General features: G+C 42.2%; 2 protein-coding genes across 3 annotated transcripts in view; one reads left to right on the plus strand and one right to left on the minus strand.

Moving 5' to 3' along the window:
- Positions 1–1,857: 1,857 nt before the first annotated feature.
- rsf1b.1 (remodeling and spacing factor 1b, tandem duplicate 1) lies at positions 1,858–19,415 on the minus strand. 2 transcript variants are annotated; one of them, XM_070843332.1, is made up of 16 exons: positions 19,262–19,415; positions 16,935–17,026; positions 15,219–15,311; positions 14,858–15,063; positions 14,569–14,696; positions 10,410–12,979; positions 9,157–9,438; positions 8,954–9,058; positions 8,781–8,860; positions 8,040–8,094; positions 7,817–7,923; positions 7,188–7,255; positions 6,489–6,705; positions 6,168–6,394; positions 4,542–4,721; positions 1,858–2,876 (listed from the first exon to the last, which is right to left on the minus strand). In XM_070843332.1, exons 1-16 carry the CDS (start codon positions 19,413–19,415, stop codon positions 2,305–2,307), a joined length of 5,136 nt encoding a protein of 1,711 aa, XP_070699433.1. In that variant the 3' UTR covers positions 1,858–2,304. The 2 variants fall into 2 exon arrangements, with proteins under 2 accessions (XP_070699433.1, XP_070699432.1); XM_070843331.1 differs by having other exon boundaries at positions 8,031–8,094.
- Positions 11,839–20,074, plus strand: part of mpzl1l (myelin protein zero-like 1 like) — a 158,945-nt gene continuing 150,709 nt past the window's right edge. The window contains exon 1 of the mRNA XM_070843335.1: positions 11,839–11,847. The gene's annotated coding sequence lies outside the window, so the exon portion shown is untranslated. The remainder of the gene's footprint in view (positions 11,848–20,074) is intronic.

Raw genomic sequence — 20,074 nt, forward strand, 5'->3', positions numbered from 1 at the left:
GCAGCAGGTCGGGAGGACCCTTTAGAAACATGCCGTAATGTTCTGGTTTTGTTACAAAAACTGTTGTGCCAATAGTGCTTCCCTACAAAAAGAAAACTATTAGAAACTCATGCAATCCCAAAGAATTGCCCAATATATTTTTTTTTCCATGATTAAAAAAATGCCTCTAAATATATTACAGCAAAAACTACAGATATACACACAGACTGGTTCCAGCAGAGGTCAGTGAAGTCATTGGTTTGTTTGTTTGTCGTTTTGTTTTTCATCCCCTCTTCATTCAAAAAAACTGCATCCTGACTGTCGCTTCAAAACGGATTATTCCACCAACTTGTTTATTTTTCACAATCCTGAGGTCTTTTAAATCTTTTAAAGTCGCCGGTTTGATGCAACTTGACCCGAATTTGACCCGAGATTGTGAGAAATAAGAGAAAAGTGAGTGGAAGAATGGGTTTGTGTGTGTGGGAAGGGTTGAGGGTAACAACGAAAATAAAAAAAAATAAAAAACATGAAAACAAAAAGAAAAAGAGGTGTTTTGGAGCTTTAGTGTTATTGTAGCCGATAAAAGCCTCCTATGAATGTCAACGTACAAAGAAAATAAGACACTTTACATTTTTACTCAAAGAGACAACGACAAATAAAAGTTTAGATATACAAAAAAATACATTATTAAAAAACAAAAATCACAAACAGTAACGTGAACGTAATAAGTTGGGAACTAGACTAGATCTCATGATTAGGAGGGACGCAGCACTCGGGCTGGAGTTCACCGCCGACACTGATGGCAGCGTATAGAGTTAAAATAATTATATATGTTTACAATATACAAAAGCTACTCTATCGTTCAATGAAAAACTCCAAAGGCAGACGGACAAAGCTGGCAAATGAAGGCTGGTCGACTTGTTTTTAGTCTAGAAGAATAAATAGTCCCGTCTAAAGCTTTCCCAATTTATAGATCTTTAAAAGAAAAAAAAAAAAAAGCCAGAATAGTTTAAAGGAAAAGTTCTGCATTTTGGGAAACACGTTAATTTGAGGAGATTGTTACCACTCGTATTACAAACGAGCAGCCGGTTAGCTTAGCTTAGCATAAAGACTGGGAACAGGGGGAAACTGCTAGCCTGGCTCTGTGCAACAGTAGCAAAACACACCAGCACAACCAAACCTTGGTTACTTGGTAAAACACAGGAGTTCCCGATCGACCGCTGTCTCGATTGGTTCGTTAGTTAGTGCGATTGTGCGATTTAGAGTTAGCTTGAATCCGAGCTAGCATATTAAAACCCCAAACTCACAGCAACTGGACCAGCAGCACCCGTGTCCTGCTATGTAAAATGACCATTTTTGTGAGTGGAGTCTGGTGTGTTTGAAAAGAGCGACATAAAGGCTGATTTCCTTTCCATAACGATCGGACCGATTCCTAAACTTTTGGTACCTACAAGTCATTTTGAAGAGAAAATGTATAAAAATAGGTTTAAACAGACCAGAGTTATCCTTTAAAATACTGTTTTACGGAGGGCGATCTGCCTTTTTATAATAACATGCTGATAAACAGTGAGCCAAAGAGGTGTTGGTAGGTAGTTTTTGTTTCTTTCGGACTACGGTTCAAATATTAATATTCAAATATTACTACAAATACCATAAAATGTTTATGCTACAGTAAACAGTAAGCTAAGCTAAGCTAAGCTAAGCTAAGCTAAGCTAAGCAGCTGCTGGCTTTGCATCAATAATCACATCCACCTTAAATAAATGAGCACTTTCTCCTAAAATGTCGAAATATTCCTTTAAGTATTAAACTGTAAAACCATAATTCATTTTTAAGAGATGCCCACAACTTCAAATTCATCATGGAATGACTGTACTCCTAAAAAATGTTGAAAATCCAAACCATTTGGGTCTCAAACAGGCAACTTTTAACGGTTTCCCCACAAAAAAAAATATCTTCAGAGCCAATTTTCCACCAATGCCGACGACCAGAGGAGCCAAAACTCGTAGAAATATTGGATGTGAGGAAATAATAAAACGTGGAGATGAGCGAGAGGTTTTTTGGACGACAGGAGGTGGTTTGGCAGTGGAGCTGGAGGATGTGGTGAGTTGGTTATGACCGAACGAAGCGAGAGAGTCTGTAGTTTGGTGCCCTTATCCACTGCACGATCCCACTGGCGACAGGGATCCACAGTCGCCGAGACTCGAGCTCCAGGTGAGGCGAGTAAAAAGGACGACGAGGAAGTGTTGGTGCGGGAGGGAATAATAAAGTTAAGCGATATAAAAATACAATACCACAAAAAAATGAAACAGTACACCGTTTTGTTTTTACAATTCTTCGTTATTGCAGACGTAGTCCACGAGGTCTGTGACGCCTAACAGGTCGTCTTCGTCTTCGTCCTGCGCCGCCATCTCCTGACCAGCCAGACCGTTGGGTGGCATGGCGGCAGCCGGTGTGGCACTGATGTTTTTGGGCGGCTCCAGAGGCGGGACGAGGCCCGGAGCGGCTGCGGCGGCGGCAGGGGGCCGGCCGACGACGCCCTCGAGGGTCTTTACGGGGCTCTGTCCGTTGGTGGGTGGCAGCTCCACAGGATTGCTGTCCACTGGGTTTGTTCCCTTTGACTCCTCGTCCGCTTTTTCCACTTTTTTCTCTTTCAGTTTCTCGTCCTGCTCCTCGTCCGAGTCGTCCGAGTCGATGCGGTTCACCCGTTTGCGGATGGGACGGTCCTCCTCCGACGATTCGTCCTCCGAGTCGTCGTCCGAGTCGTCTTCTTCGGACGCTCTCCTGCGTTTCAGCGCCAGCCGTCGGCGCCGCTGCCGGGAGTCTTCCTCGGAGGAGTCGGCCCTCCTCTTCACCCTCCGATCCCTCGAATCCTCCTCGGAGTCTCTGGAGAAACTCGCTGGGAGAAGAAAACGACACGAACACCGTTAGCCACCTGTAGTTCGGCCATCATTAGCATGAAGAGCTGAACCAAAGCTGAAACACGACCTCTCTCCTGTTTACACTGTGTGCGCCAAACCTAACTCGTTTTTTGTGTTTTTAAAGCGATTAAACAGCCGATTAAAGCCGAGCGATAAATCACTCTGATCCAACTCAATCTAATAAACCTAAACAAAGGAGAAACACCCTGCAGCACGTCTGCATTTCCTTCATCTTTAATAGGATTTGTCGAGTAATTTCACGCTGTAAACAGTCTGACTCCCCACATGTGAGCAGAAACCTTTTGTTGCTCCTCTGTAGCTCATTTATTGTGATAAAAATGGAAATATATCAAATCACTGTAATTTGTGGCCATAAAATAAATCCTGCAAACACCAGTTTGATATCTAGGATTTAGTTTATGACCAAAATAGGCAAACAAAACTCACTTTTCAATACATGACATCTGCAAAAAGGCATAAAATGTCATATAAACATGGTTATTTATTTATTTTAACTGTGAGTCTGTTACAGTTAGGAAGTCGGGTTTCAGCAACAAGCTCAGAACATCGTGGAGAAATTATTGTCACCGTCTGGGATAAAGTAAACACTTTAGGAGGAAACCATAACCATAACCGATAAATGCGATTGCAGGGATCGTTTCTGTTCCGAAATATTAAAAGACTTTTGGTTTACATGAGCGATCGTGTAAATTAAACTTTGGGGGCTTTGAAGGAACTCTGATTGTAAAGAACTTATTTTCAGCTATCAAATGCTTTTCTTTGTGATTATTTGTGGTATTAATTACTTGACTAGTGAATTTTAAACCCTGAGGTTTCTATTTCAGGTAAGTTAAAAGTTGTTTTATTCTTTATTTTTCACTTAACTTCCATATTCCTGATATTTGGTATTTTAACATGTTTGTATCTGTGTGATATTTTGTTGGTGTGTTAAAAGCCGTCCTTTAAATCAACTTCTGATCATATTATAACCCTGACAGACTAACAGACAACGCTCTCTCCGTCCATACACCAGGGATGGGCAATCATTTAATTACAAAAAGAAAAGAATATATATATATAATTTTTTTTAAAGATGGGTCGCCTGTCGGGAGCAGTAGATTGATCCAGGACGTTGGGATAAATCCAGGCACAAACATCAGTCTAATTTCTCTAGCCGATCTTCCTGCGATCAGATCTTAATCTTAGCTAAAAGCAGGTTTAGGTACCAGCTGGATTAGATCTGATCCAGGACGGACGGACGATGTGGGCAGCGAGGTCCCCTTTAATCCAAACGCTTTAATTCAAACATGTAATTCTGCTTCGTCTTTCAGCGATAAAAACTAAAAAAACTGTCCAATAACCAAAAAAAAACGTAAATGAATGAATGAACGGGTTAAATTAAATAACACGTAGTGACTCTGTCGTTCATTCAGCTCAGGCGTCGCTGTCCGTGGTGCTGAAAAGGTTTTTAAACACGACGCTACATTAGTTTATCTGGAGGGACTTCATGTTTCAGTTTCTACCAGAAAAGAAGACAAATAACGTCACAAAGAAACTTTCCCAGCAGGACTCTTAAGACAGCGGCACTCTGACCTCATGTTTCCATAGAATAAAAGTGTTTTTAGTGTGTTTTAGTGACTGACCTTCGCTCTCCGAGCTGTCCTGGCACCGTCTGGGTTTCACTTTGGCCCGGTTGGTTTCTACCTGAGAGCCTTCGGACTCGGACGTCTCGCAGTAGTTCACCTGCTTCTTCTGACTGCGCCGAGACCGCCGCCGACTCACGTCCAGGTCGCTGTCGCTGAACTCACTGGAGCCTTCGGTCACTGGACGCACACACACACACACACACATACAATAACAATTAGTAAGAATGTACGGGTAAACAGCTGCGGCCTGTTCGGCACATACAGGTGTTTCAACGACAGTATGAATATTCATGTGCTGAATATTTTATCACTGTAAATCTGAAAATTAGACCTCATGAATATGGAACATTAGAAGACTTCTGCTAGTAAACACACTTTATGAGACATATTTTTAGGCCGACACAACAATAATTAATGTTAGAGGCCTGGCGGTATTATGGTATTACCGTGTCTGGTTGCATAAAAGCACTTAAGCTAAGGTTGCTCTTTAATCATCACAGTGATTTCCTTAAGATGTTGTAAGAGAAATCCCCTTTGGCCTCTAAGTATTTGCTCTTAGCTACTTAAGTATTAGTATTTTCTCACTTAAGTATCCCCCAGAAGATCTTAAGGGGCCCTTATCTCTTAAAAGTTTAGGCTACATGCCGCCGACCAATCAGCTCACTCGTCACCTCGACAACATCGGCTGTTCCGACAGGAGGTGCGGTGACTTAAACCAGCGATGAGCAAGAAAAATGATAAATAACACCTGTAATTTATTAAGCTGTGAGTAGAGGAAGAGGCTTCTAGCTGCTAGGCTAATTTATGCAATGTAAAATGCCATAGGCTTAAGCTAATGACATTAGCATGTTGTTCGTGTGGGGAAAACGTGATGAGAAAGAGAAATGTTTTATCTGTGAACTTGTGCTTTAATGTTAAAATGTTATTGCTGTTAAGCCAAAGTCTCATGTGTGTCAGTGGAGCCAGTTTACAGTAAACTTTACCACCATAGTGGTGACTGAAGCATGAAACTAAACATCCTGAGTCTGAATACTTAAGCTAAAGGGTTAATTTAGGTTTGTCTCCTTGCCAAGAGGGAAATATCTACATAACGCTCCTCTTACTATTAAACTGATTGAGAGATGCTGCATTCAGGGGATGTGCTGTAGTGCAGAACAGGCTCCAGAAGAGGTCAGTGTCTGCTGGTGGAAAAGGCAGATGCTACTTGCACCATGTGCATGTTGGAAACGGGATATTTTGTGTTTAATGTGCTCTGCCTTTAATATTTGTATTTGAAGTAATTTTGGCACCTGAACATAAACAAACTGCGACTGAAAATAATAAAAGAGGACAGAAATATAAAAGATACTGCTGGTTTAACAGGAGTTGAATCCTCTTTTCTTGGGTTAAAGTCCTGTGATAAAACCATTCAGCACCAAATCTACTTTATCCTGTGTAGGAATTTATAGAAACATGTTTTTATGGGATTATTTGGGGTTTAAAACTGATGAAAAAGTAGAGCCAAGTTTACATCTACAAATCTGTGTGCACGAAACCGCTGCAGCAACAGGTACCAGCAGATTATTCAGCAGTTTAAAGGCCTGTGTGGCCTAAAACAGGTACTAGATAATACAATCCATGTACCTATTTCATCTTCATCCTCCTCTGTCTCCTCCTCCTCTTCATCGTCCGAGTACCCTCTCGGTCGCCGCCGCTTCCTGGAGCTCCGCCGTCGTTTGGGAGGCTTCTTGGTCCTCGAAGAAGAAGTTCGGCGTTTACCGCTGCTGTTGCTGCCGAAGTCGCTGTTGTTGGAGTCCGCTTCAGTTTCCGCCTCCGAGTCGTTTTCTGACACGACGAACTCTTCCTCCGAGCTGCAGGAACACACGCAAACGCACACGTGTGAATAAATCTTTGGTTCAGAATTCAGCTGTGAGCGAACCGCGCTCTTCTCGTCTCTGCTCGTACCTTTCACTGAGGCGGAACTCTTCCTCGCTTTCCTCCTCATCCACGGTGCTGTCGCTGTCCAGGTCGTTCAGCCGCCGGCGTTTTTTCCTGCGCTGGCCGAGGATGGGTCGCGGCGGGCGGCCGTTCTCCTTGCCCTCGTCCCCTTGGTGGAGGATGGTGGACATGTCCTTTCCTCTGTGGCCCGTGATGTTGGCCATGTCTTTACCCCGGCCGGCTCCTGTTAAAAAAACAAAACACCCTCCTCATTTCACGGACACCTTCAGAAATATCACTAAGTTTAAGATTATTAAGAATCGGACACGAAGATCGACACCATTTTCACATCAGTCCTCTAAATATGAAGCTAAAACCAGCAGCTGCTTAACTTAGCTTAGCATTAAGACTGGAAACTGTTAGCCTGGACTGTCTGCAGGTAAAAGTCTGTTATGTAGCATTGTGGATTTCTTTTCATCTAAGTCTTGGCGAGAAAGTGTTCTGACCTGGTAAATATTTTCTATGCATTGGACTGTGTTTAATAACGTGTGTGTGTGTGTGTGTGCAGCTGAGGGCGTCTACGTGTATCAGCGAGTTAAGTTTAAGGCCTCATTCAGCAAAATATCACTAATTAATTAAATTCAAGGCCCAATTCTGCAACAGAAATAAAATTAATTCACACCAAATGTAAAAAAAGAGTGGGAGTGAGAACTCGTGTCCTCTCACCTCCGCCCTCGGCTTCTTTGATGTCTTCCTCAATTGCCTCCTCGATCGCCTCATCGAATTCATCAAACCTGTGAAATTAAAACAGATGTCACATCGTTATCGCCTCGCTGGGATTCTGTGGCGCCGCTATGACATTACATGACTATTTTTATATTGTTTGCTACTCATGTCTCTTATATACACACAGTACTCTTAGTATTGTATCATCACTTTAAACTGCACATATCTGATGTACTTTGACACCTCATACTTCATTATATTTACCTATATACCAATAATTATAATACCATACACACAGGTTATGGTTGCTGGAGCTGCACCACTGAATATTTAAACACTTCACTTATAGGGTTAAAGTTACTGTGATGAGTACAATGCAAAGTATATATAGCCTTTTAATGTAATATCTGTAAGTAGTTTAATTCCTAACTTGTATTTTTATTTGATTTAAATAGCTCATATCTGTTTTCTTTCCTCTTCATGACTTTTATCTGGTATTTCTAGTCTAAAACTTGAGTCAAAGCACCACTGAATGTGTAATTTACATTAAAATGAGTGTACAGAGAAACCGCTGGCAGAATAATCTTCTTATTAAATCTAATAAAAAGTACGTCTCCGAGCACACGCACCTGTAGCTGATGGATTTCTTCGTCCTCGTGGACCTGCGACCTTTATTTCGCTTTGATTCTTTCTTCTCTTTGATTATGATCTCTGGCTTTTCTTCCTCTACCTCCACCTGGACGGAGTGAGCGTTTACGTTACAATTAATTAATTAAGTTACATCAACGGGCGAATATTAATGCGGAAAAAAATAAAATAATAAAAAAGTACAATCCCACTTACTGTACTTACAGAAGGCGTGATGATGTTTTCAACACTGATTCCGACATAAATTAGACGCTCTTTCCTGGAGGAGAAGAAATTACAAGCATGGAGAGTCGAACATTTTAACTAAAGGGACATTTCCCCTGTCGTTCATTTAAATTTAAAAAATTTTAAAAAGCTGGCAGATGTGAAAATGTCCAGTATTTCATGAGAAAAAAGCAAAAATTAACAACTAGAGTAGTTTAGAGCTCCATCACATCGGTGTACCAGAGACCATTTATCTCCATTGAAAGCATCATCTGGACAGTTTACAGACTTCGCTACTCTACGTTTCACACTACTATTTCACAGGCTATGAATAAAGTGCTTTATTTTTAAAAGAGTTTGGGCCATTTTTTAAAATTGGAGTGTCTATTTGACGCAAAATTTCCTAAAAATGTGATTGTTCCAGCTCCTAAAATGTGGAAAATCTGCGTATTTTATTGATTTTGCATAATAATAATCTGATTTTTGGGCCGTTTGTCGGACAAATCAGGACATTAGATGAGGTCACTTTGAGCTCTCGGATATTGTGATGGACATTTTTCACAGTTTTGTAATGTTTAACAGACCAAACGATGAATCAAGACAATAATTGGTGACAGAAATAGTCATTAGATGCTGCCTTATGAAGCAGTGACTCATGCTGAACAGGAGTTTGGTGCAGTAGGAATCATTTCTCAGTATCTGCACACTTTTAACGAGCAGTTGAGGAATAAAATGTCTCACCTTCTCTCAGCCCGTTCCTTCTTTTTCAAAGCAGCGTCGAGGTTTTGGAGCTGCTCGTCTAGTTTGTCGCAGAGCTGCTTCTGCAGAGGGGATAACGGGAACATTAAAGCTGCTGTCGTGTTTCATTTGTGTCTTCGTATCGTGGATGTTTGGCGCTTCTGACGGGTACGTACGTGCTGACAGGGTGGACAGAACCATTCTCCGTCTGGGATGATCATGAGAGGAGGCCTCAGGCAGGCCGTGTGGTACCCGCTGTCACACGAGTCACACAGTAAGATCTGGAAAAGGAGACGTCGACAGATGTGAGCGTCAGTGCTGGAAAACAAGAGCTGAAGCAGTTAAATCGACAGAGAATCATCTGCTGAGAGTTTCCCACCAGCTCGGGGTGATTCGGAAGACCGCAGTGTTTGCAGGGGTCGTCGTTTGGAGGTAGGTCGTCGTCCGAGGACGTCGACGAGTCCGAGCTTCGCCTTTCTCGGTTGCGATTCCGCCTCTTCCTGGTTCGCTCCACCTTGTAGTCCTCGTCGCTGTCGTCCTCGTCCTCGCTCTCCTCGTCCTCGGAGGACTCCTCGTCGGTGTTGTCTTCCTCGTCCTCGGAGCCTTTCTTTTTACGCCGCGTTCGCGTGTTGGACCACCTCATCTTCCTCCTCTTCCTCCCCTTTAAACAAGCACAACATGTTGACGTTCAACAGAGAGTCATTTCCCAGATCAAGCCAAGTTACCCTGTTATGTCTAAGGGCTTTTTTTTAACCTTCCAGAGGCTCACTGGTTTCAGTTAGGAAAGTTAAAACATGGCTAAAAGTTTTGGGAAATGATTGGCATTAAGGCTTTTTATTAACTAAGCTAATAAATAAAGACAGAGGACACTATTCTTATACTATATGAGTTTTTAATGAATTTACCATTATGTGTTAGTTTAGATTCATTCAAACTTGACTTTTTATGGCAAAAACATTTTGAAAGTTTGGGCTATTTTGCCTGGTGGAAAGAAAACACAGAATACACATTTAGGTGTTTATTTTACTGCACGTTGTCTTTTAGCCTTTGTAGATTTCTCCTAAATTCATGTCTTTAAAGGCCGTTTTCTCAAAATCAGTTTTCTCTCAGACCTTACTAACACTTACAAACTCTCCACTGTCATTCCTCCCTGTTTTCTGAGGGGTTTTACAGTGAGGTTTGTTCATATATCATTCATAGAGTTGAGTCATGAGTTATATAACAATTTATTCCTAAAAACATGGTGAAAATCTTTTTACCTCTGGCTGTTGACAGCAGCTTCTGATTTATGGGGTATAAAAAAAAAAAAAAATAAAAGATATCCACAATTTCCCTCTGTAAAAACGTTCGGCTCTAATATGTCAACAAAATGAAACTTGAAAGAGTTTTGAACCTGCTTCATCAAATGTTTAGATTTAAGCATGGAAATGGAAACTTCTTGTCTTAATGTAAACGGGGAAGTTTAATGGTGATATTTATTAGTTAAATTATTTAGCCTGTTCACACGTAGCGGCAGAAGGTGTAAGCAGATCGAATAAACAAGCAAAAACACTTTTTTCCTTCGGTTATTAAACATCGACTGTCTACTTTCATAAAAGGACAAAGACGTAAACAGCCTGGGGAGAACCGTACCTTAGGTTTGGGCTGACCCTCCTGATCGGCCTTCTTCTCTCTTGGTTTCTTCTGAACAGCTTTCACCTCCTCCTCCTCCTCCTCCTCTTCCTCGTCGCCCTCCTCTTTTTCTTTCTCACCCTTCTCGTCCTCGTGTTTCTCAGACGGGGGAGCGGCCTGCGATTTCTCCAGCTTCCTGTCGTGGATCTCTACCGCCTTTGGCGTCGGCCTGGAGATCCTCGGCGACCTTCGCAGGGATCTCCCCGTGTTCGTGTCGGACTCCGAGTCCCCGGTTCTCTCCTCTTTCTGAAGCTCGGCCTTCCTCCGTTGTGCCGGGGGCTTCGATTTACGCCGGGGACCCTTCTCCTTGGCTTCCTGGCCGTTCGCCACCTCTTTTCTTGTCGCAGGCTCCTCCTCTTCGCTTTTGCTTTTAGTTTCCTCGTCAATGGGCTTTTCGACATCCGGCTCTTTGCCTGGGTGACTCTCTTTCTCCGTCTCAGTGGAGGATTTGCTGTCGAGTTCTTTGCTCGCATTGTGGCGACCAGATTCCTCCATTTTGGCGGAGGTTTTGCTCTCTTTGCGAGCATCTTTCTCCTCCTTTGTTTTATCAGTTTTTGAGACTTTACCTGTTGAGGACTCCTCTTTACTTTCTTTGTCTAGACGCGGGTGTTTCTCGCCACCATCGGTGGGTTTTTCCTCGTCAGCATCCTTTTTAGTTTCTGCCTCGATTTTTTTAGGCTCTTCTTCAGACACCTTTTGCTCTTCTGTGTCTGGCCTTTTGGGTTTTTTAACGCTTTCTTCAGACTCGTTTGTTTCCTCAGCAGAGCTGGAGGGTTTGTCTTTCCTTTCAGATACTTCCTCTGTCGTCTCGGGTGCTGCAGGCTGCGCCTCACTTTTGTCATCCTCTTGTGGCTTTGTCAGATCCTGTTTAACGGCTGGTGCTTCTACCTCCACAGGCTCCCGCGTACAGTCGCTTATCTTGGCAGCATCATGTATCGTACCGTCTTTACAGTTGACAGCTTTCTTTACTCCTTCAGGCTTTTCCGTCTTCTCGGCGTTGGTCTCGGAGGCTGCTGTTACTTTCTCAGGGGTCTTCGCTGCATCTTTGATGTCGTCGTGCTTCTCGACAGGTTTACATGATTCTGGTTTGTCTAACTTTTTAACAACAGAGGACTCCGAGCTCTCTTTGGCGTTGGATGTTTCCTCTGATTTCTCACTGATTAAGGGTTTGTCTGGCTTTTTAATGACTGCAGAACCTTGTGTGACTTTCCGTGTCTCTGTATTATCGTCATCTCTGAGTATTTCGGTCTTTTTAACGACAGACGGTGACACAGGGTTTTCAGAGTCAGCTGCCTTCTCTGCCTGATCTTTGTCTGCACACTGTGTCTCTGTCGCTTTGACGACTTCTGGCTTTTCTTTTGGCGCAGAGTTTTCTGACTTCTCTGCATTAGTCTCACATGTTGCGTCTTCTTTAGCATCAGTCGTCTCTGCCGTTTCTTCAGGCTGACGTGACTCTGATGTGTCCATGTCTTCACAGGCTGCTTTTTTCTCTGGCTCTTTTGATTTCACTTCTTCAGGTTTCACTTTCTCTGACTCATCAGTTATTAATGGTTTATCGGTTTCCTTTAATGTGGCCGTCTTGTCTACAGCACACGAGTCTTTTATGTCTGTTAGTTTGGATTCTTTTATTTTTTCGTGCTCTTCATGATTAGACGACTTCTGAAGAGCATTATTCAAAGAGGACTTTTCTTTTGATTCGGCGCTTTCCTTTTCTACCTGCACATCTTGGCTTGTCTTTTCTTCCTGGTGTGATGTGACTCCCTCCGTGGCCTTTTCTGCACCGCAAGCTTCATCCTTTTTATCCTTCAAATCACTCGAGTTATTTTCTGCGGCTTCCACTGGTTTTTCCACTGATTTTTCCACTGATTTTTCAGCCGTCTGGTCTCTGTCGACGGCAGCGTCTTTTAGCGACTCGCACAAATGACTCTGCAGCTCTTTCTCTGACGCAGGCTGAACTTCACCGTTAACATGATCGTTTACACTCTGTGGTTTCTTTGTCTGCTCAGGGGCCGAGTCAGCTTTAGGAGCGTCCTTCACCTGAGGAACGGATGGGTTTTGCACTATAATGCCACTGTTTTTCTCAAAGTCTTCACTAAACTTCATTCCTCTTTTTTTCAAAGGGATTTTGGCCTGTTGGTCGTTCTTCAGAGTCTGCTGCGTCTCCTCAGCGCTGTTCTTCTTCGCCTCCTCTGCTTTTTCTGCTTTCACTGATATACACGCCGTCTCTGGGGCGGGTTCACTTGCCGCTGTGCTTGTTTTAGTGTCGGACACCTCCATCGGCTCTTCTTTGATGTTCTGGGCTTTTGTACTGATGCTGAGATCCTCTGCAGGCTTTTCTGCTCCGAGTTCTGCGTCGCTTTTGCCTTCAGCAATGCCGTTCAGTGAAGATTTGACCTCAGGGGTTTCTGATATCAAGTGGTCTTTCTCTTTCTCACTGTTCTCTGTCTTTGGTGAAACTGGACAGACAGCTTTGTTGGAGTCTTTGCGGTCTTCATCTTCACTGTCTTCGTCCTCAGACTTCTTAACTTCACCTGTAATGTAAACACAAAGCAAAACATCAAACGACTGCTCGTAAAAGTCCCAGTGCAGACGAAGAGGAGCTGAATCTAGAATATAAGAACTGCAATTCCTTATTTCTACAACTTTGACAGCATGAATGACTGCAAACGATGTAGTCGCAGAAGAGAGTCACAGATATAACTAATAGCTGGTTTTCACACCTGTCTAACTGAAAGTTGTGCCTTTGTTCTGACAAAAACACACATGCTTTATAAAACATAATATATATAATTCTATATATAATAACTAGCAGGTGTCTGTAGCACACGCCATCACACAGTGCAGTACAACTGAAAACATGACATAAACGACAATATTAATAAAAAAAGGCAAATACCTTCAATTAAGGAGTAAACTAGTCTGACTGTCTCAAGGATTTAAAAAAAATACTTTTTGTTTACATGAGTTTCAACCTTTGTTCTATTAGGACGCATTTGCTGTGTGAAATATTTGACGTCCGTGTTCGTCACGTAAAATCTTCAGCCTCCAACCTCTTTTTGTCTTAAAACCATCCTGCTGCTGCACAGCGTCCTTTCCACTGACATGTTATTAACGTTCAATAATAAACTGTTTATTTTGTTTATGCTTTTATAGTTAGTTATAGTTATTTGTTGTCATCCCATATTTATAGAAGCATCTTCGAACTGTTTTCTCCTTCACATCTTTTGTCACAGATTTTACATCTGTACTTCTACATAAATATTTCTTTCACTGTGTACAGAAAAATTCAAAACATTATTTAAAAAAAACAAATCTTACTTCACCCAAAGCTTTTTATATCTGCAGAAACACAATTATAGTAAAAAAGAACAAGTATTTATAGATCTCACTTTGCCAAAACATGTCGTGGAAAAAGACTCACAGACTCGGCGGATAAGATGGATGATACCAAGCCTTCTGTTAGAAAGGATTGCTGATATTTTAAAGGCTAATCAGCAAGTACTTGAGAGCATATGGACGCCCTTCATTAATTATGTGGAGGGCTTGGATCTGACAGAAGAGACCGTCTAACCTCTGCAGACGATGCAGTTTCTGAACTTTTAGAATTTTTATTTTGCTTAATAAGCACACGTGTTATATTTCAGGAGCTTTTTCTGTTCTGTGTCTTTGTTTTGATATTTCATATATTATATGAATATAAAAAGCTGTATTTTGTGTTGTTGGAAACTGAATAATAATAATAATAATATTTGTTTAGCTGTGTTGTCCTTGTCTGTTTGTGTGTAAGAACATGAGAGTGGTGGAAAAAGCCAAAGTCACATTCCTTGTATGTGTTCACATACTTGGCAAATAAAAGCAGACTGATTCTAGCCAGCAGCCCTCCTTCCTTACTCGCTTGTCGTGGCTGATACGGTTTTGTTCATTTGTTTCTGACTGAAGTTTGTACTGTTCTTTAACTGGCTGTAACGATAAATGCCGACCTAAACCCACAGAGACGTAACACACCTCTACAGGGTGTTCAGATCATGATAATCATGTCTTCATTGAATTACAATATTCTTTGGAAAAAAAACAAAACAGGCGTTAATAATCTGTAAACAAGTAATTTAAAAAGTCAAACCTTTACCGTCGTCTGCTTTCTCTTTATTCCCTTCGCCATCGGGGTTGTTCTGCTGTTCTTTTAGTAACAGCGAGGGATCAATTTGTGTCTTCAGCAGAGCCACAACCTCAGCCAACTCATTTCTGTCTCTACAGGAGGAAAAGAGGGGATAAATATAACCGCTACCTCTTCACAGTGCACAACACACAGCGCTCGCTTTCTTCCTGGAGAGAATTAGCATTTAGATTTAGTTTCACAACACCTACAGCGTGTTTGCTCTATTAAAAAAAACCAAAAACAATCTGCTTACTTGACGATGCATTTCCACGATGACCCGTCCAGGTCGTCCTGCTCCTCCACGTAAACACGCACATTGTCGTCTTGGTCCAGCTGGAACCAATACATCTGACCGTCTTTGTCCCGGCCGATCGGCTGCAGCCGCATCTTATCCGGCTCCTCCTCATTGATGGCAGTTTTGAACTTCACATTTTCATCAAACTGACACTCGCACAAATACTAAGGGAAAGAAGGGAGACGCAGAATGTTTCCAAATACCATAAAAACCCTGTGTGAAACACGTGCTGCTCGTAATTATCTTAATTAGTTTTTAAAGAGCCGTTAAAATGTGTGAGGAAACCAGACTGACGCTCTAAAACCAACAGTGAGCTCACTTTAAGTATCCCCGTCTTGCACTCCGTCGTCAGCTCCTTGTATCCCTTTTCTTCGAGTTCCCATGCCCAGGTTGTGTTGAACTCTTGGCATACCTGCGAGGAAAATCAGATGTTCTTACTCAGAAATTTCTTGTTAAGGGTCTTGGTGGAGTGCGTTTAGACTCCGGCGTACAGGCCGACACGTTCACCGTGGTTGGACTAACAACCCATCTGGCTGACAAGATCAATAAAGTCTGTTCAGACCTGGTTACAGTGAAAGGATGTCGATAGGTGGACTATGAGCACCTCTCTGGCAGCCTCGGCCCAGACTGAACATTAGGTCCTGTTCACCAACGTGCATCTTGAGTCACCTGATCACATGTGAGCAGCTTTAGCGCCTCTGTTTACACCTGGCCTGAAAATGTGTCTCCACTCATGATCAGATCTTTAACGTCAAACTTGTGATCAGTGACCTACGGAAAAGAGACATTAAGGATTTAAAATTCACTCGGTCAGAGTCTTGTTCACGTGTGAAGGTGAAGCAGAGCGTGACATAGACAGACAGATTGGTGCGGCGTCAGCAGTAATGCCGGCGCCGTACTGGGCCGTTGTGGTTCAGATTTACCGGTCGATCTACGTCATGAGCTCTGGCTGATGACCGAAAGTACAAGATTGTGGATACAAGCAGCCAAAATGAGTTTCCTCCGCTGGGTGTCTGGGCTCAGCCTTAGAGATGGGGTGAGGAGCTCGGACATACAAAGGCTGCTCCTTTGCATCGAGAGGAGCCAGTTGAGCTGGTTCAGGCATCCAGTCAGGATCCTCTTCGGGTCTTCTGGGTCCTTTCCCACCGTGAGGAGGCCCCTGCTTAACCTGCTGCCGCTACAACCAGACTCCCCCAGAAAAGGGGAAGAAAATGGATGGATGGATCGGCGCTCGTGCTGATTAACGGGGCTCAGCGAGCGGACACGCTGCTCCAACAGAAACATCTCTAAATGCACAGCAGGATGCAGATTCTCCAGATTACTTTATAACATCAGTGAACCTTCTGCTGTCGAATCTGTCCTGGACACACACACGTGCACACCTCTAAAACAATGCATTCATTCATTCATCCATTATACTCAAAGCCGTCGGGTTTGGACAGGTGTGTGTTACTGCAGCAGGTCTGAACAGGTTTCAGCTGCTTCTGAAATTACGATCAATTTCACGAAAGCATAAATCATTAGGAAAGCTTTAAGTCTGAGTGCCACATGGAGGCGGAGATGTGATTTCAGTCACTTTCCTGCTGTCTTTAAAGCAGCACAAATCAATGCTCCTCACATTAATGATAGATCAGGTGTTCAATGTGAAAGATGTGACGAACCCGCAGACAAACTCTGCCGGTCCCCCTCAGCTCTGAGGACCCCTTTAGTCTCTTTTAACCAGTTGTTTCAATTTTACAACCCACAACAGACCGCACGCTTTAGCGGCAAAGCTCGCTGTGGACGACCTGCCCACCGCTTCACAGCACACAGACAGAATTAGCGAGTAGCTGGTAAACAAAGTGGAGCATTAAGCGGTAAAAAGACGTAAATAAGGAGTAAATATGGTACTTGAATTCATCAGGTGGCCACAAAACAAGACTCCAATTGAATGTTAAAGTTGCTAATTAACTTGACAGTTATGAAACTAACATTGTTTTATTACAGTTTATTACACGTGCATCGTGTGTAAAGAAACTTGAAGCTAATCCTTTACCTTTATTAAATACTTCTCCCATCTGTCAGCGGACACTGACTTGCCGATTTTCCTCAGCAACTTGACGTGAAGATCGACGAGCAGCTTTGGAACTGAGGAAAGATCAGAGAGTTTGTTGTCACTCACAAAGTGTTGAAAATAAGCGCGTCAAGAGCTGCAGCCACCAGTCGATTAATCAGCTGTTTGACATAAAGTTAATTGGCAACTATCACGGAAATCTAATAATCTTCTGATTTATTTTTCCAAGCACAAAAAAAATCTCCTTAAATGTGAAGATTTGATGTTTTTCTGTCATTGCAAACTGAACGTATTCAGGATTTTGGTTGATTGCACAAAATAAAACATCACTTTGAGCTTTTGCAGAACAACCAAACCATTGATAACTCACAAAAATAAACTTTAATTAGAGCCTTAACCATTTTAAACACAGCGTAGCATCAGTTGCACATAGTTTATTAGACAGATATTAGAATCAGTGGCTGTGGTTGTTAATGTTTTATGTCCTCAAAGGTTACTGATACCTCGTGTTTGTATCTTTAACGGCCAAATGAAGCAAAAAAACAGATTTAACCAACTAGGTCTGAGGGCAGCACTGCCTCGTCGACCAAAATAAATGATTCATTCACACATGACTGGAGTCGTAGGGGTGCGCAGCGTATACACACACACACACACACACACACACTAGTGTATCTGAACCCTGCCTGTAACCTCAGAGAGTCCGAACGTTACTCCTCGATTCAGTCAGAATATCAGAAAAGCAGCATCTTCAGAAGGTGGTTTTTAAGGATCAGACAGACGTCTATGTTGTTGTTATTTGCCGGTGATGAAACATAAAGTGTAAATCTAATGCTGACAGCCGTCGAGCCTTTTAGAGGAATGAGCTGCTTGTGCCAGATTTATTAAGAGAGAAATACGTCATTCAATCTCATGATTTACCGTCCAGTGAACGTACGTTTCAATTTAGGCGCCAAGACGAATTTTATTTGTATTTTTATATCATTTTTTTTATTACAGTAGCTCTACTGTAACACACTTTGTCATTACTAACTATGAATAGTTTATTTTTACAGGGCTCACGTGGACACAGTGGTGGTGTTTAAAGTTTCATTCATCCTGATCGACTGTCCTGATGTTGTCCACTTTCTATTAACAGCATAAAACAATGAGTGAGGTTTAACAGGGAGGATTCATACTAAAGTGTTATTTAACAAAAAGCAATGACGGCCTGTCTCTCATAGAAGCTTCAAATAAAGACCTCTGCAGGTGAGGTAAATAAAAGGCCTCACACATGGTTATGTTTACCTAAGACAATCCTGTATTATTATTATTTTACTGTATTATTATTTAGTGGTGTTTAGAGTAAAAGCAGCTCCTGCAAAAAGTCTGGTGTTTCTCCAAGATGGCCACTGAAAACAACGTGGTCGGAGGGTCGACCTACACATTTAATAACATGTTTTTGTTACCCTTTAAACTCATTAAGCGTGAAATGTCAATGTGTGAAAATTTTAAGTCAATCAGGAAGACTTCATGCGCATGCGCAATTAATAAAAACAGTCAAGTTGACCGTAATGAGCTGCACTACCGGAAGTGTAAAAACATTGCTCGCATATGAACGTACAAAATGATCGATAACTGGTTAAAACATACCAGCAAATGCGTGGAATTAATAAACTAATGCGTTTAATAGTTGTTGAAAGCATACAGTTTGTAGGATTGCGTATTATTCACTAGCAGGATCCAGTTTTTGAGCGCCAAAAGCGCGTTATTTTGAAAGCCTCCGCCGGAAGTTGTAGCCGCTGCCGGCGCCTTGACGGAAGCCCACTACATGGCAAAATAATTTAACTGTAAATAAAGTGCACAATTGCTCCCCGTCACAGACAATGACATCTTCACAGGCTGGTGATCAAAACCCACGACGTGTTGCACGAATTATCGCCGCCTCCAGCGCCCCGCAGACGGCGTAACCGCCTCACATTTCTGCCTGTGTTGTGTTACGAGCAGCGTTACAACGGCAGATAAAGGCTGCTTGGAAAAAATTAAGCCCTATTCAAAAGCTAAAAAGTGAGAGAAAACCACGGATAATTCGGCGGGTTCGCGCCTTAGTTGTGATTTAATTAAGCATACGTGCCTTTTCCACTTCGAGCAGCAGCTCTGGGTCGCAGTAAACTTCTATTTAAGTAAACACGAAGGTTAGAAAACCACACAATAACACACGACTAGCTAGCGTAGCTGCTAGCCTGCTAGCATGGTACCATTATCATTAAAGCAACGGTGAAGTCTCTCCTCCTCCTCCCGTCGGCAGTTGGCTGTTTTACCGCCCTTACCTGAGGATGTGTCCTGCAGATATCTCTCCAGCTGGGGGAAGGTGAGCTCCGGTAAGTCCAGCAGCGCTCCGTACCGCTCCAGGAAGGAGCAAATCACGGCGTAATTTGGACACAAACCGGGGGAAGAACTCGCCGTTGCCGCCGAAGCAGCCATCTTTTCCACACCAGTGTCAAGCCAGCCGGAATGACATGGAGTACTTCCGGTGTTAACAAAATAAAAGCGTCAAATAAAAACATTATTATTACTATTGTGATTTATTTATACTTGTATATACAAGACTTTTACTTTATTGCATTTATTTGTTATTTACATTTTAGCTGCTGGAATCTGTCTGTGTCAAATTGGACAAAACACTTGCTTTGAATACGTCAGCTATGTGCTTAATATAGTTATATCACAATAATGGTTTTGTATATTGTGTATATTACAATTACAGTATATAATATGTATATAATACAGTAGATTACTATACAGTGGTTGTACAAGTACAAATATGACATAGTTGACCTGTTACGGAGTGTTTTTCTGCACTTCAGAGAGAAATATCGTTCAGTTTAGTCCACTACTATTATTTGTTCTTTAGTGTACAGATGAATATTTTTAGAGATTAAGCTGCTCATCAGCCTGAGAAGTATGAGGTTACTGTCATTCAAACAGGACGTGTGAGAGCGAAACTATCACCGCTGCAATAAGACAAAAAAAAAAACTTTTATTAAGTTTTATTGAAAGTAAAATACAAATAAAATAAATTAAAATAATTCTGTAAGGCTGAATAATAAAGACATTTGAGTTTTGGTCTCACTGTGATGCGT

The sequence above is a fragment of the Pempheris klunzingeri genome, chromosome 14, assembly GCF_042242105.1.
Source record: "Pempheris klunzingeri isolate RE-2024b chromosome 14, fPemKlu1.hap1, whole genome shotgun sequence".
Classification (NCBI taxonomy): Eukaryota; Metazoa; Chordata; class Actinopteri; order Acropomatiformes; family Pempheridae; genus Pempheris; species Pempheris klunzingeri.

Excerpts from the sequence above, each read along its gene's own strand:
- rsf1b.1 (XM_070843331.1), bottom strand. The coding sequence starts at position 19,415 with ATGGCTGCTTCGGCGGCAACGGCGAGTTCTTCCCCCGGTTTGTGTCCA. Across the intron at positions 17,027-19,261 it reads TCTGCAGGACACATCCTCAG|TTCCAAAGCTGCTCGTCGAT; the intron begins GTAAGGGCGGTA and ends ATCTTTCCTCAG. Across the intron at positions 7,256-7,816 it reads AAGAAATCCATCAGCTACAG|GTTTGATGAATTCGATGAGG; the intron begins GTGCGTGTGCTC and ends TTAATTTCACAG.